General features: G+C 39.0%; 1 protein-coding gene across 1 annotated transcript; it reads right to left on the reverse strand.

The window, feature by feature from the left end:
• Positions 1-918: 918 nt before the first annotated feature.
• On the reverse strand, positions 919-15,274 carry ipo9 (importin 9). The gene is made up of 24 exons (XM_022244187.2): positions 15,139-15,274; positions 13,825-13,992; positions 13,515-13,576; positions 13,289-13,375; positions 12,792-12,993; positions 11,670-11,854; positions 11,096-11,215; positions 10,474-10,633; positions 9,855-10,006; positions 9,414-9,512; positions 8,933-9,042; positions 8,134-8,273; positions 7,626-7,704; positions 7,206-7,434; positions 6,944-7,022; positions 6,521-6,669; positions 6,062-6,190; positions 5,034-5,309; positions 4,180-4,346; positions 3,774-3,907; positions 2,995-3,119; positions 2,448-2,577; positions 1,848-1,936; positions 919-1,722 (listed from the first exon to the last, which is right to left on the reverse strand). Exons 2-24 carry the CDS (start codon positions 13,961-13,963, stop codon positions 1,606-1,608), a joined length of 3,159 nt encoding a protein of 1,052 aa, XP_022099879.1. The 5' UTR covers positions 13,964-13,992; positions 15,139-15,274; the 3' UTR covers positions 919-1,605.
• Positions 15,275-15,328: the final 54 nt, after the last annotated feature.

Here is a 15,328-nt window from a genome sequence, read left to right on the forward strand (position 1 = left end):
AAAAGTGAAGTCTGCCAAAGATACAACGAAAATAACTTTTCGATACAATTGTAGCTTTGTTAATGAGTATTCCTGGCCTTACAGTGAATGCACCTTCATTGTTTTGCCAAAGACATTCACCTTCAATACAAGGACAAGAAAGAGATTTCACCAAAACATCCACATTACAATTTCCGCATCTGAATACAGGCGTCCACAAAAGTTCATCTTTGAAAAGCTGTTAGTATTTCAAGATTAACAGCAAGTATCAAGCTTTCACTGTATACGTTAGCAGTTTGGCTGCCTTTTTGCAAGACACTCCTGGAATCCACAAACCGTTCAGAAATTCAAAAATAAGAGGATTGATTAAAAAGTTGAACTACTTGTATCAAATAAGGTGATCCCCATTTTCAAGAGTTACATTTTCTTTACTTGTACATAGCTGCTGTCAAAAGGATGAGCATTTCACTAAAGAATGATATTCATATCACACGGATACATTATCTGAAATCAGGAATGATGTCCACCTGAGCACAAACTCTGCCCAACTCATCATCCTACCTAAAACTGAAAACTTTGTAGTGTAACTTTTGGAGGATAGTCTCCAATAATCTGGAAGAACTTTGTGTTCTTGTTCCTGTAAGTAGTCCTTTTAATACGCTGCTTGTAATGCACACAGCAAACTCTCAAAATTCAGAATTTTGAAAACAGTGCTGCTATGTGTAAATAATACCTTCAAAACAGATACCAAATTTGAAGACTGCAATGGAAAAGACACCTTTCAGAACATTACTGTACAATAGAATAAATTCCTTGACTACGAAGGCAAATTATGTTTCCAATTCCTATTTGGCAAATGTACAAAATTTACAGTGAACCAATGCACTCAAGTTTCGTTGTATGTTTCCCCGTTTTTTTTTTCTTTTTTTGGCACCACAGACCTCTTTTGATGCCCAAAGCACAGAGAGCAACTTTAAATAAAACTTTAATATTATCATACCAATATAATCATATAATTGTATACTTGGTGAAGCAACAATGCCTTAACATCCAACTGACGTTCTTAGAATATAAATCCATCTTTCTCACCTTCCAGGACTCAACACTGTACAATCAAGTCATTCTGTTCAGTTTTGCAAGTGTAAACTGTTATCCAAGAACTAATGTTATCTTCTAAAAAACCGTGGAAGAACATGTGAACAATGTGGTAGAAACAACAGAAACAATAATAAATTTATGAAACCATGGAGATTTTTTAAAACAAACTCACTGCTGAGCTTGTACTGACATTGCCAACAAAGACCCAATGACATTTTTCAGTTGCAATGGTCTTTTTGACAAAAAGTCAAGGATGAAAAATAGCTACAGCAAATCTGATCTCAGATCAGTTTTACCACTCTAAAATAAAAAATAATGACACTGGCAAACAATGACCTGAACTCCACTCGCAGATTATCTTGTGAGACATTATATTTGTAGCCAAGCAACAAGCGAATAGACTAATTGTGCATGCCGCTCATCAAGAATCAACCGTTAAGTGTCTGAAGTTAACGCTCGTTTTGAAGACAAACTTCACTTTTTAGTTGCAAGAAAAATATCACTGTTGGTGACAACCTCTCATCCGGTTCAGACGGTTACACCAATGTTTGATAATAACTGCCTTTCGCTGAAGTTGAGGTGGGGTGTAAAGAAAGAATGGCATGGCTGATGGGATAACTGTTGCATAAAATCAGTCAGGTAAGCCTGTAAAACCCAAAACAAGATGATGAGACTTGACGAGTAAGAATGTTAAAACAATTTTTTGTGAAATGAATGAAATTCAGGAACAGAAATGAGTAAAAATTGTTAAGTCTGTTGCAGAGAATTACCTGTAAATCGAGCTGGTAGATAGGATCATTGAGGGCATCAGGATCGTCCTCTTCCTCATCAACCTCATCCCCAGCGAGATCATGCAACCCTGGATGCAATCCCACAAAAAACAGGAAAAAATTTTCATCAGTAGAGCACTGGTTAATAGCCAAAGATGTCATACTAGCAAAAACGCCATTATCAGTGAAATAACAGCACACAAGTCATACACTCTCTGCAATTATGATTGCTCGGACGATGACACAGCTTTCTCAACACAAAACTGTATTTTTGATCAGACTGAAGTCTTATGCCACAACTCTCTGCACAGCTAGAAATGGCATGTTACATTCAGCAGTGTTGCCCCTTTGGTGGAGACATCTCACATGTGCATACAGGTTCATGCATGCTTGACATGGGACATGCTAAGTACATGCAACTACCCATCCCATCAGCTTCACTCATCTTTACCAGTAAGGGGATACATCTAGTCAAACTGCTATAAATATTAAAAAACCTGAAAAATCCATGTCTGCCTTGTTTTAGGGTGATGGATTGAATCAACTGAGAAAAGTCCACAGCATTGACACTAACAAAAGAAACAATTTTGGGTATCTGACCAGGATAAATCAGTCCTGATGAGTAATCAGACAGCTGAGCCAGCAACCCATGTTCACTCGGTATTCCTTCATCGCCATCTTCTTCTTCATTGTACTCATCTTCATCTTCAGCATCCTCCCAGCCATCATCCTGACAATTGGGGGAGAATGAACAGTGAACCTGTGGAGAATTCTGGTCAAATGATATTTGGGTAATTGCAGAAAGTAGGGGTCCATTTTTTTGGGTGTCCCTGTCACATCAGAAATGTGATTTTCTAATTACTGAACACATTTTCTAATTTCCAAGAGTGATGAATTAATAAAAATTTCCTGCCAAACAAATAGTAATAGTTGAAATCAATTCTGGTGATATTTCTATGTTAAATAACAAAGGTCAGATGTAACAGGGACACAAAAAGTCACACCTTTGGACCCCTTATTTCTGGAATGAAGTTAATTTTGTCACTTAGCAACCTTTTGAAGCATCTGTTTTTCCTTTGTAATCATAATAGGGAGACGTGCATTACAGTGAACCCTTTGAGGTCCCAGTCTGGAACCTAGAACTCACCTCTAGATCTTCCCCACCAGCCGATGCTTGCTGTGACACGTTGTTCTCCATGACATTCAATAACTCACCCAGCAACAACTTGTAAATCTTGACTTGCAGTGGAATGCTTGTCCATTGTTCTGGAGCTGAGGTCACATTTAACAACATTTAGCCAGATGAAAAAATGGAGACAGATGAAGTGTCCAAGCATAGTGCCAAATACCAAAGAAGACTGAAAATAATGGACGGTTGGTTCCCCTTAAGGTACAAACATTCTCTAAAGGGTGTTTTGCACATAGTTGAACATGCCCGGACACAAAAGAAAGAATTGAAGTTCACTGTTTGCTCCTTCATGTTTTTTGCAAGTGTGAAAGTGAAAAACCAAACACTGCCTGCTTTGACTGCGTATTTTCTGTCACTTCAAGAATGGCTGACACTATCACATAATTAGGCAACAGAACATGCTTAGCTTTGGGCCTGTTTGGTTTACGCAGATCCAGATGGTGATCAGTGATTTATCACTGGTTCACTGACACCTTCCCACAGCTAATGGATGGATGGAGTCACTGATTGAGATCCAGATCTGTATGAAACATACAGGTCCACTGTGTACCCAGTGAAAGAAAATTCCTGACTCTAGGCCATTCAATTTCTGCATGCATTCCAGAAAGGTTATCCAAACTTTCCACCATCCTATCTCTCCTTTGCCTACGAGGGCGCCGCCTCTAGTCTGAGGAGATACTCATGACAGTGCTTTTTTTTTTTCATCTCAAGTCCATGTGAGGCATGATGTCTCCTACCTTGAGCAGCTTTGGACCTGGTTCGAATCCCCTCATCCATATTGAAGATCTGATCTCCCTTGACGATAATACCTTCCAGTCGATGGTCTTGTTTGTTTATCATGTGTTGAAGGAGCTTACTTAAGGCGGTTATACTAGCAAGTCCAAGAAAATCCAGATGGAAACCATCTTATCTACTGAACTTGGAACTACAGTCAGGGACTTTGATTCTACTGTGGATTATTTGAAGAATATCCACTTGCTATCTTCACAAATCACTAGTCACTTGACTAATATGTAAATCACAATTCACCTCATTATTCCATACAATCAGTTGCATTTTTTTATAACAACTTCATTTCTGACTTGAGGATCAAAAAGTTCTAGATTGGATTGCACTGACAGCATGCTCATAGCTAGTCCCTACCTGACTTTGTTGTCGTAGGCTCCATAGAACATATTTTGCCTTGTTACCCAGTCCGTTAGGACAAACTCCAGGGCTGGTTTGCCTGTGGGCCCAGGCACATTACTGAGAAACTCTAGGACGTCTTCCATGCAGCTGTGCATGAGATGAGCAAAGACCATCAGAAGAGACTGGAGGGAAATATCAGACACAGAGAACAAGTTAGGAAAACTCTTCTCACATCATCTCTGGCTCCGAGGCTAATGAATTCATTGAAGAATATTATTCATTATACCAAATGTCTCTCACACAATGGACGTGAGATTGCTATTCATGCAAGTGTACAGCATATAGTGTAATGTGACAAATAGAATTAGAAGCCATTACTGCGGTGGTGCCACACTCGTAGATAGGTGGTATGCACCTGTTGCATGCCTCTTTGATCAATAAGGTGTCGTGATTTGCGCGTGTCAAGCTGAGAAGAATGTACATGTGAGTGCGGTGCCACCACAATTATGGCATCTAATTAGATCAGTCTATCCATCCTAAGCAGAGGTGCACCGTAACTGGCAAAAGAAAAACAGATGGTACCAAGTTTCTAACCGAGTTCCTGCACACGTTCAGCATGCATGCCAAGACCATACATACCAAGTTAAATTTGTTGCACGTATTTGGTGTGCTCCGCGTCAATCAAGCATAAACTTGCGTGTCTATGCGGTCCATGTGTACCAAAGGTCTGTCAATTTCATTTCAAAACACGCCCTCTGTTGTTCCTTCTCAGAGCAGATAGAACTGTTAAAACTCTGTTCAACAATAGTTTCAGCATGTTTTAATAAATCACTACGGATGAGTCATTGACCACGTCAACCGCCACTAACCTGGGTGACACTCTGAGTGTCTGCTTGTTGCATCTTACTCAGCACACCTCGTAGGATCATATCTGAGTTATTCCCCAGTGCACTGCCTGCTTTGGTGATGAGTATAGCTACAAGACGACCAACGAAGGCTGCTGTGAACTCTGAGGTTGAAGGATTGAGAAGCCTAGTGACTATATCGATGGCATACTGCAAGCCAGAACGACCTTCTGCATCTTGCCAAGAAGCGACTTGATCATAAGCCACTGCAACGTAGGCACGAAGGCATTCTCCCCCACTCTGTTTGATGAAGCACAACAAAGGCAACAATAGTGGCACTGATATAATGTCAGCAACCGTTTCAAATATTTTGCAATATGTCACTATTTGCTTTGAAGAGAAAAACAAGTTGTCAAAGTTTGAAGGCTTTATGCTTTTACGCATATTTGTGTAAAACAAAACAAAGTTTTCACAATAGTGTACAGGGTGTCTGTCAAAAACGACACCCAAACTTCCTTGAAACACTATATCAATGGTTTAGGAGTGACTAGTAATGCATTAGAATTATGAAGTTAGAAGTCAGCTCAAGCTTAGCCTACAGCACTATTTAACATAGTGAACACTTAAGTTGTTCCAGTGAGACAGTTTAGTATTTTAAAAAGGCAAGGTTATTCCGGAACAAAGCATGTTCATGAGTCAGTATAGGGCCGTGCTGATAGGGAAGACCTCACATGTGTGTCTGAATGACCTCGGACACGCTTCATTTTGGGTGTGTGCTGTTGGAATACCAAAGTGACTCATTGGTGGAGATTATCCACCTTGAGCAGAAGCACCCCCTCATTGGTTGAAAAAAGCCATGTTGGTGGGGAGTATTCATTTTGTTGGCAGCAAATCTTGCAATGCGACCGTAATGCAAGCATTGCATGGTCATTAATGAGCCAGCATAGTTCAGTTCCAACCAAAGGAGCCTCCGTTGCCAAGGAAACTACGCCCTCTCTTGGTCCAGCTCGAGGCTCATAAACAACTGCTATTGCCTATTTGAGAAATTTTACCTGCATTGTTGCATTATCATCTGTCTTCAAGGTGCAGTGAGCCATAGCTTGGAATGCATTGTTGATGAGTGCATTAGATAGCGGTACAGAGCTATTCCGGATGATAACACACAAAATATCCAAGGCCGTCTGTCGGAACAGGAAAGATGAACAGGTAAATAAAGAAAATGGTTGTGAATCTCAATGACATAAAATGGACCAAGCTGTCTCATTTAACTATCCAGTGTTGTAACTGATTCCATAATAAGTCCTTTCAAGAGAGAAGTCGTAAGGAACTGTGAAAACAATGACATGGGAATGTTTCTGTCACAGTTCATATAAACGGCATGAGATATTTTGGCTTAATTCTGGATGACTTGTGGTGGACTGGCAGGAAGTTGTGTAGGCCACAACTACAACAATGTAACCAATTGATGACCATGATTCCAATCTGTTGTTCATCATGACTGAGTTACTTACTGACTGTAGCCCCATGGGGACTTTCTCTGCCGGCGCTACCAGAATGCTGACTAATGTTGGCAGAAGTCTGGCATGTAATGAATCCTGACAACCATGTCTACGGCAAAGCTCACTGAAAATTTCTTCCACAAGAGGTGTGATGGCAGGATCTGTGCACAAAGACGGAAGCAGTTATTAAGTTCACATACCTGTGGAAAACCCTTCTTCACAAATCTAATCTTATCCTAAGAATCCAGCCAAAACTTCCCTAATGCCAACATCAAATCACACATGGTTTTCTGATGGAGACAATCAGGTGGAAAAAAGTGGTACAGTATCATTCCCACACTGTAATGTTAAGACTAACAATTTTACAACTTAAATGCCAAATTAGATCATCCTTAAACATTCAAATCATACAAATTAAAATAATTATTTTCTTACCTTGACTATATTTTAAAAACAGAGCAATTGTAAGGGGTGCTACCTTGCTTTCACATTGGACTGTAAAAGTGTCGTCTATCTGTAATACACATACAATAAGACAAGTGTAAACGTAAATCCTTGAATTTTCATCCCAAAAGAAAATGACAATGTGAAGAAGGCTCATAAATGTCTTGAAAATATTTCTTAATGTATTTCTTAAAACCCCTTAAAAAAAGTATTTTTTTGGAAGAAAAATTCTGTCTGAAATGTTTACACTTACCGTAAGTACAATGGAAATAGTTTCTAGTACGAGGGATAGGATATCGTTAGTGAACTGTGTGGCTAGCTGGATAAGTCCCTCCATTATCTCTGGCAAATATGGAACAATGATCTGAGTGTTTCCAGAAGTCTTGAGATGGTCAGAGAAGCCATAGATGGCCCTAACAGCTGATATCCTGATGGCTGGCGGTTGTGTTGCTTCCAAACCCTTGACCGTGAATACTAAAAACCTGGAAAAACAAGAACAAGATGCTTATATAACAAATAACCAGTTCCAACAAAACGTACCGCAAATTCCTTCGATAACAGCCGGCATATGTTCCTGTTAATGCCTTGCTAGCAACATAAGTTGCTACACGTAAGTTTCATAGTTTTCAATCCCTACTTTATGAATTATTGTTAGATCCATCTTGATAGGTACCTTTGTATTAATTCTGGAGTCATGGCGAGTGAAAATCTACTTGCTGCCCACAGAGCTCGTCCCAGTAAAAACGGTGAAACTGTCAAAGGAAGAGAGAACACAGGGATGTCACAAAATGGAGAAAATAACTGATCTTATTAATCATTCTCCACTGCTCGCTGTGTCAAGGGTACAAATTCAGGTTTCAATTTTACAGCAATAATAATTTGACGGAAAGATTACATTTATTAATTACCGTTTAATCAGGCAAAGTCGGGAGGATATATGCGAATAAGAAATCTTGAAAACATTTATAGACATATAACACAAATTCTTTGCTGGTTAAAACTTTAACATTTTGAAACAGCACTTTATGTTTAAGCACTTGTGTAATGCAAACAAAGACAAGGAAAAAATAAAAACAGACCAAATTGAAAACAGCAATGCGAAGGATTTGTTAGAGCAAACATGTTCACTCTTCAGGATCCATTATTCTGATAAGCATCAGGAATGTATCTTTAAATCATACCTGGTTTGTTGAGGTCACCAAGCACAATATTGGTTAGGAACCAGTTCATATCAAAAGTCAGTTTTCCACTGGATGTCTTGTCGATGATCAGTGACTGAATGGAACCTAACGATAACATACAGGACTCATGGATCTTCCACCTACAAAAACCAGAACAAAGCATTTCTTTCAGCATCAAAATCTCTCTGGCAAAAAAGTCAAGTTAAGACAAGGCATTTGGGGATGGAAATCCATCATGATGATTTGAAGTTTTTCAATGTGATTAATCTCTAGGACTAACGAGTGAATGAGTAAATTTTGAAGGATGACAAATGTCACTCCAAATGAAGCTGTTTTATAATCTAGCAAATATCTATGAAGTTTTCTTTTTATGATTTTCACAAACGCAATCATCTGACTCCTCCTTCCAGAAAGATTATACAAAAAAATAACCATGGCCAGTTGTCATTTTTCCAGATTTTTAACAGCATACGAAGGCCATTAACCCCTTCTCAGCATATATATTTTGTAAACTAGTTAACATGACAAAAACATGTTCACCCCTGAAACAGATGAACAGTCAAATGCCCAAATGTACTTATGGTAGAATTACTTATCAAAATAACAAGCTGGAGTCTCAGATGCGTCTAAGAATCTCAGTCCAGACAAGATTGCGAATCATATTCTCATCATACAAAGTTATTCAAATGCGACATATTCCCCCTTCCCCCAATAAACCAACCACCTAATTCAGTTCCTGCCTACAAGTGGCCATCTATTCTTGTACATACAACAGAGCCAGGACAGTTTGTGGTCTTACCAGTTAGCTCCAGCTGGTGTGTTCATACTCTGCTCTGTATCATGTAGATGTTTGAGGACGGCTTGTACAATGCCTACTGCACTCTCTTGCTGAAACTCAGCAGCCAGGGCCTTACCAAATGAGAATGTCCAGAGGAAAGGTCAAATGGGGTCATGAACTCTGAACCCTTCTCTTTAAAAAACTGAGCAATGCAATTTCACCTACTTCTATCAGACAGCTTTCCTCTCCAACATGTCTGCCTTGATTTTATTACCGAGCAAAGGTGACCACCTGCTACAGGCTGATAATGAATTGATGCAGGAACACAAATCTGAATTTGAAACTGTAAAAGGACTTGCACATGCAATGCCGTCCAGGAAGATGGTTCAATCATTCTCCTGAGAAGAGGTACATGTACAAGGAGAGTAGCAAAGGGAAAGAATACTTTGGTGAATTAAAAAATTGGTCATTTTGGATGAAGTAATGATATGCAAAGTCTTACCAAGAGAAGTTCTTGTGCAGCAATGCGCACACTGAATGAATATGAGTCATCATCTTCATCTACTACAAATTGGTTAGGATTGTCAGTCCATTGTTTCACCTACGTACAAGCACAAAAATAAATCAAATGATGTTAATGAAATATATTTGCTTCTCACGGAATTGTGCTGTTGCCTTCACGACACAGCAAAATTTAGTCCATTGTTGACAAAAAGAACGGCTTCTCTGCAAAAGTGACGATAACAAGTGCAAATGCTCATATCTATTGGGAAAGCAGCTTGATGACTGTGTTAGGTTAGAAATTTGTGGATTTCACATCTGTAAACTTTTATTCTCCAGCCTGTTTGCTTTGATTCATACATAATTCTCCCCACTTGTCTCGTCTGATTTATATGACATTTTCCCAACCTGTCTGCCCTGATTAATATGCAATTCTTCACACCTGTTCTTCTGTAATCTCCATGTACATGACCAGTAAATACATCAGTTGACCACAGTTCTTTTTCACCAAGCTGCGGAATTTGGAAGTTTCTATCATCGCCGTGAAGAATTCAAATATCTTGAAGATTAGGTTTTCAAAACCTAACACCTCTCCTGACAAATTGAATGAAATAAGGAGAAAAACAAATTGAAGTTGTAAAAAACAGCACACACAATACAGAGAAAATGAACTAATCTAACAAAACCTTACAAAATTAAAACTGCCACAGTTTATTCAATCTATTCATATAATAGTTCTGACACAACGTTGTTAAGACACAGAAACTCCTCAGACACTACTGCATTTGTTGTAGTCAGAAAATTCAGATCTTTTACAGCAGCTGTACTACAATCAATTACAGGTGAAGAATTTAATTCAGCTTTACTGATATTTATTCACATTTCCAACTTATGTAACCTTTGCAGAATTTTACTAAACTTGAGACTTCAAACAACATTTTTACCCTATTAAACCAAAGCCCAACTTCAAAAACGAAAATCTTCGCATAAAATTTAAAACTCTACACGATAAACGTCTTTGTAACGACGAAAGTTGCTCAGAAAGAAAGTTCAGCACACACCGTCTGAGTCCACAGGGTTGTCAATTTCTTCGGAGTCATTGACACATGTTGCTACGTAGATACTGGCACACTCTGTGAGCGTGGTCCATATACTGGGGAGAATCTGTCCCATCCACTTGTTCATGTAACTCGGGAAAAACTTAATGAGTGTAGTCAGAGCCTACAGACAAGACAAAATGTGTTCAGTGCTCTGTGAAACAAGCTTAGATGATACCTTACTCAGGAAATTCAAAAACAGTATCAGGCAAGAAAACAGACACGAACTGCATTTCTTGCTACATTCAGGGGTGTGAGTAGCCAGTTAAAATCAAAGCTGAAAGCAGCTAGCTAAAAGCTGAAATGTTAACAGTTCCAATACATTTCTACAGACCAGGTGTACAGAAAAGCAGAAATTCAGGGTCAACATCGAAATAAAAAAAGTTCATATCAGCTAAAAAGCTGAATTTTCACACCCCTGTACATTTCAAATCGAGACTCAACCTCTGAAGTTTTGAAAGTTGTGATTTTTTCACAATACTCATTTATCATGATTGCCCACTAGATGTGTTTGGGTACATTTTAAAATATGACGAAATAGAGACAACCAAACTTCTACCTTATTTCACATTGGTTTCTGGGATACCTTAATGACTTCCATTTTCAGACCACAGTCAGATGTCTCTCCGTATGGGACTGGGAGGGCTTGCATAAATGCCTCCGTAAACTTAGGAAGGATGGGAAACAATAGGTTCTTGGCTGCATTCTGGACGTGTGGAAAGAAAAACAAATGAAAACTGTTACAGTTGAAAACCATCAGCATAAAGCACAAATGCTTCTTTGGATTAGGTTTGGATGTTTTTGCAGGATGAGGTGCGGCTTAGTGGAGGAAATTGGCAATTACATCGACAACGATGCCTGTCCACCAGCCATTCTCGTACTCTCAATTTTGATCGCAAACGAGATGTTATATAGACTGAAATCTGCATCTGTCTCCTTCGGTTGTTGTTTTTATCTATCACATTTAAGTTTTGACAATATTCATTGAAATGTCTTTAAAATAGGTATTACCCACGAACTATTTTGAGCTATTTCTTATCAAACTGCTGCTGGCTTCCAAGGTTGACTTGATGAGCATTCTAGTTCTAATGAATCTCCCAAATTAAACAACTAAGGGTTTCATCCACGTCATGGATGTCTGTTTAAATAGTTCAACTCACCTTCGTAGTGTCACCTAAACTCATGATATTGTAAATCAAATTAGCACACTCGTTAAATATTTCTACAGCTCTGCTGCGAGTGCGTATGCCGTATACATCGGCTTGTACAAAGATGCGGTACATCTCAGGAAGGATAACTGGAGCTACATGTGGCATCTGCATGTCTGATACATCTCGTGTGAATTCTAGGAGAACAAAACAAAACAGCAAATACTGCAATGTTCTTCAGGTGCATTAGTTTTGTATCAAGAACAGCATGGTACCTTCCTATTCTTTAAACAGGATCTCAGTGTGAAAGCCACAAGTACTGAGTCATCAGTCCCAATTTCCTCATACAGTTTTTTTTTTCGAAATCTGCTTAGCTAAAGACTTGAATCTTATACTTCCCCCATCTTTCAGAAGGTTCTTCTCTTCATTCTAATACTGTGATGAAATTTTACAGTTTTACTTTTACAAATTCAGGCACAAAATATATTCATGTATCCATCTGTAAGCACATTTTCTGCTTAGCAATTCTATCCAATTGGCACTGATATTTACCTGTAAGCCAGAGTTGTTGACTCAAGTCATGTGACTTAGACCCGACTTGGACTCCAGTCGTTATTTTTGTGACTTGTGACTTGACTTGTACATGTTCATACCAGCTTTGACTTGTGACTTGACTTGGACTTGCAGAAAATGACTAGTTACCAACGCAAGTCAGACGCTACCCGACTGGCCCCATATATCTTAATAACTCGTAACTCCATAAATTGACGCCTGGTTCTTTTTGCTGATTACAGCTGGACAAAATAATGTGCAGCTTGACTTGTACTTGGACAAAGGGACTTGTAACTTGACTTGTATTTAGACCAACTTGACTTGACTTGACTTGTCCTGTGACCAAATGACTTGTGACTTGACGTGGACTTACATATAATGACTTGTGACTTGACTTGGAAAAATGACTTCCTGCCACCTCTGCTGTAAGCACATTTTCTGCTAAGCAGTTCTATCCAATTGACACTGATATTTACCTGTAAGCACATTTTCTGCTAAGCAGTTCTATCCAATTGACTCTGATATTTACCTGTAAGCACATTTTCTGCTAAGCAGTTCTATCCAATTGACTCTGATATTTACCTGTAAGCACTCTCATAGCTCCATGCACAGCATCATTGTTACCACTTGTTATCAAGTGCATTAGTTCTGGAAGCAGCTCAGGCCAAGCCTCTGGCCAATCAGACGAAGCGATGGCTGAGATAGCGTAAGCTATACTAGAACGCACTTTGCTGATGGACTCTCGCAGTCCCATGGGGAGCATTTTGCGGATTTCAGCCTTGGCCTGAAATAATGAATATTTACGAGTGGAATGGTAAGAATAATTTCCGAGGTGAAAGATAAAATGTTCCATTCCACAAGGCGAAGCTGAGTGAAATGTTCCATTCCACAAGGCGAAGCTGAGTGGAATGGAAAAAAAAATTCAAATTTTCTTTGCAATATTTAACAGTCCTTGGAGTGAAACCAGACAAGGAGAAACAAGTGTGACTCTGAAACTTAAAAGTAGTGTGTTTGAGTCCATTTCATTTTCCTTGAACCATGCACTAGAACAAAGAAATCCCCCTGACAATGTATCTTACCTCATCTGTTGTAACAGGTGGGCGAAACTTCTCGGAGAGTGTACTCCAATGAGCTTCTACATACTGCTTCAAGATCAGAGAAGCAAGCTACAAAGTAACCAAAAAATAAACAGACATACCTGATATTTTTAACACAACAGAGTTATAAAACAAAAGTAATCTGTGACAACAGAAGTTGGTATTTACACCTATAATATGTCCGATTTTAAAAACAATGATGGTGTACCTGTCTGATAGCTAAGGCTCCATTTGGGTCAAGGGTCAGCTGAGCAAGGTGAACTCCAAACTCTAAACAAGGAATTAAGAAGTCCAATAATAAGCCACTTTCCCATTTAAAGCTAGCCCAACTGCATCACTACGGTTGGGATTGTGTCTATTATACTTGGGATGAACAAATCTGCACATACACTGTAAATGCAGGTAGGGAGTACCAAACAGTTGACAACACTAGTCCAAACATAGTTACAAAACTACTTCAACTATGGTTTAACTGTACAACAAATTCTTGAGAAAAATTGCTCATAGAAAATTCATACCCTCTGTGACCTCCAGAACTTTGAGTTGTTCCTCGCCCATGTTCCTTACATCTTGCTGCGGGGAAAGAATTGCTGTCAGGCTATCACATATTGCATCCCGCAATGAACGGCTCACATCACCTCCATCAAATCCTGCCATCTTGACACTGAGTACGAGATCTTGAAAACCTGAAAATGTGATGGATATCCAAAGCAACATGAGTTTTTTTTAAAGGTAGTAAATATTTTACCTTAAACCCATGCTAATTTGGTTTACCTTTTTTTACATGGCAACTAAACAAGCACAGTGAGTGAATTGGGAGACTTAGACCTGTTACCACAACTCTTCATCTGGCTCTATGCCTACACGGTCACTGCAAATTTCATATTTACCAGATGAATTTCAGAAATAGTGCAATTCGGAATTTATTTCCAAAGCCACAGATCATAATAAGAAGACTATCTACCCCAGCTGGACCAAGAGAGGGTGCAATTCTCCTGGCGACGGAAGCTTCTGAGGTAGGAACTGCACTTAGCTGCTTCACAAATGACGATTCAATGCATAATTTACAGTGGAAAAAGCCTTGAGCTGGTTGTCACACAAGGGAACAAGGCCTATCAGTTCAAGTATAATTGAATTTTTAAAATTTGCCTGCTAGTACAGCGCTAGTATGTCTGAGTGAAGGGGTCAGACAGTTGCATACTGCCTAGTTGCTAAAATCTTTATCTGGAAAGTATTTCAAATTTTTTAAAGAAATACCTTAAAAATGAACTAAGCCTATATACTCTCCATAGATTTTGTACACAACCAACAACATGGAGTCAGCATGATGCTGAAATGACATGAATGAGATTTACATGATTTTTTATCATTATTTCATGCCATACATAAAATGTACATGTAGGCCTGGGCCTATTTTTCACATACAGCCAGGTTGTGAAATTAGGTCTACGGCCCATCTCTATTATTTTATTATTATTATGAAATATTATTATTCCAAATCAGATAAAAATAATTTTAATAAAATTATTTTTATCTGATCAAATTCGGAAAGAGTTCCATGAATAGACACCACTTATTTTTCCCTAAAGTGATACATTATCCATCAGAAACCGATAACATTTCCCCCAAAGCCAAATTTAGCCGGGAAAACATGGAAAATATCGAAGCATGGGCCTCGCATGGGCCTACTTTGAAAAAGTCCTTCTGGGCCCCAGGTTTAGCATGCCGAGTATTTTTCAGCCCATTCTCATTGCGAACAAGGTGTCAAGTTAATTCCGTGTATAGAGCTCTTTCCTGTATGGAATATGGACCGACGTATTACTAAGATTTACCGTTTCCTCAAGATTTTGAAGTGGAAGTCAGCACCACTGTCAAAAACTCAATTTCGTCACCTCCACTTCAATGCATGCGACACACGGCGCGCCATTCGATTAATGAGTGGCGCGCGGGGTCAGTTCACCGGTTCAATGAACTTCGATGACCCGGAAGTAAATCGCACGACACATGTCCGGCCGTCTGCTA

The sequence above is a fragment of the Acanthaster planci genome, linkage group LG04 (assembly GCF_054643075.1).
Source record: "Acanthaster planci isolate LZ-2023a linkage group LG04, COTS_SCS, whole genome shotgun sequence".
In the NCBI taxonomy this organism is placed as follows: Eukaryota; Metazoa; Echinodermata; class Asteroidea; order Valvatida; family Acanthasteridae; genus Acanthaster; species Acanthaster planci.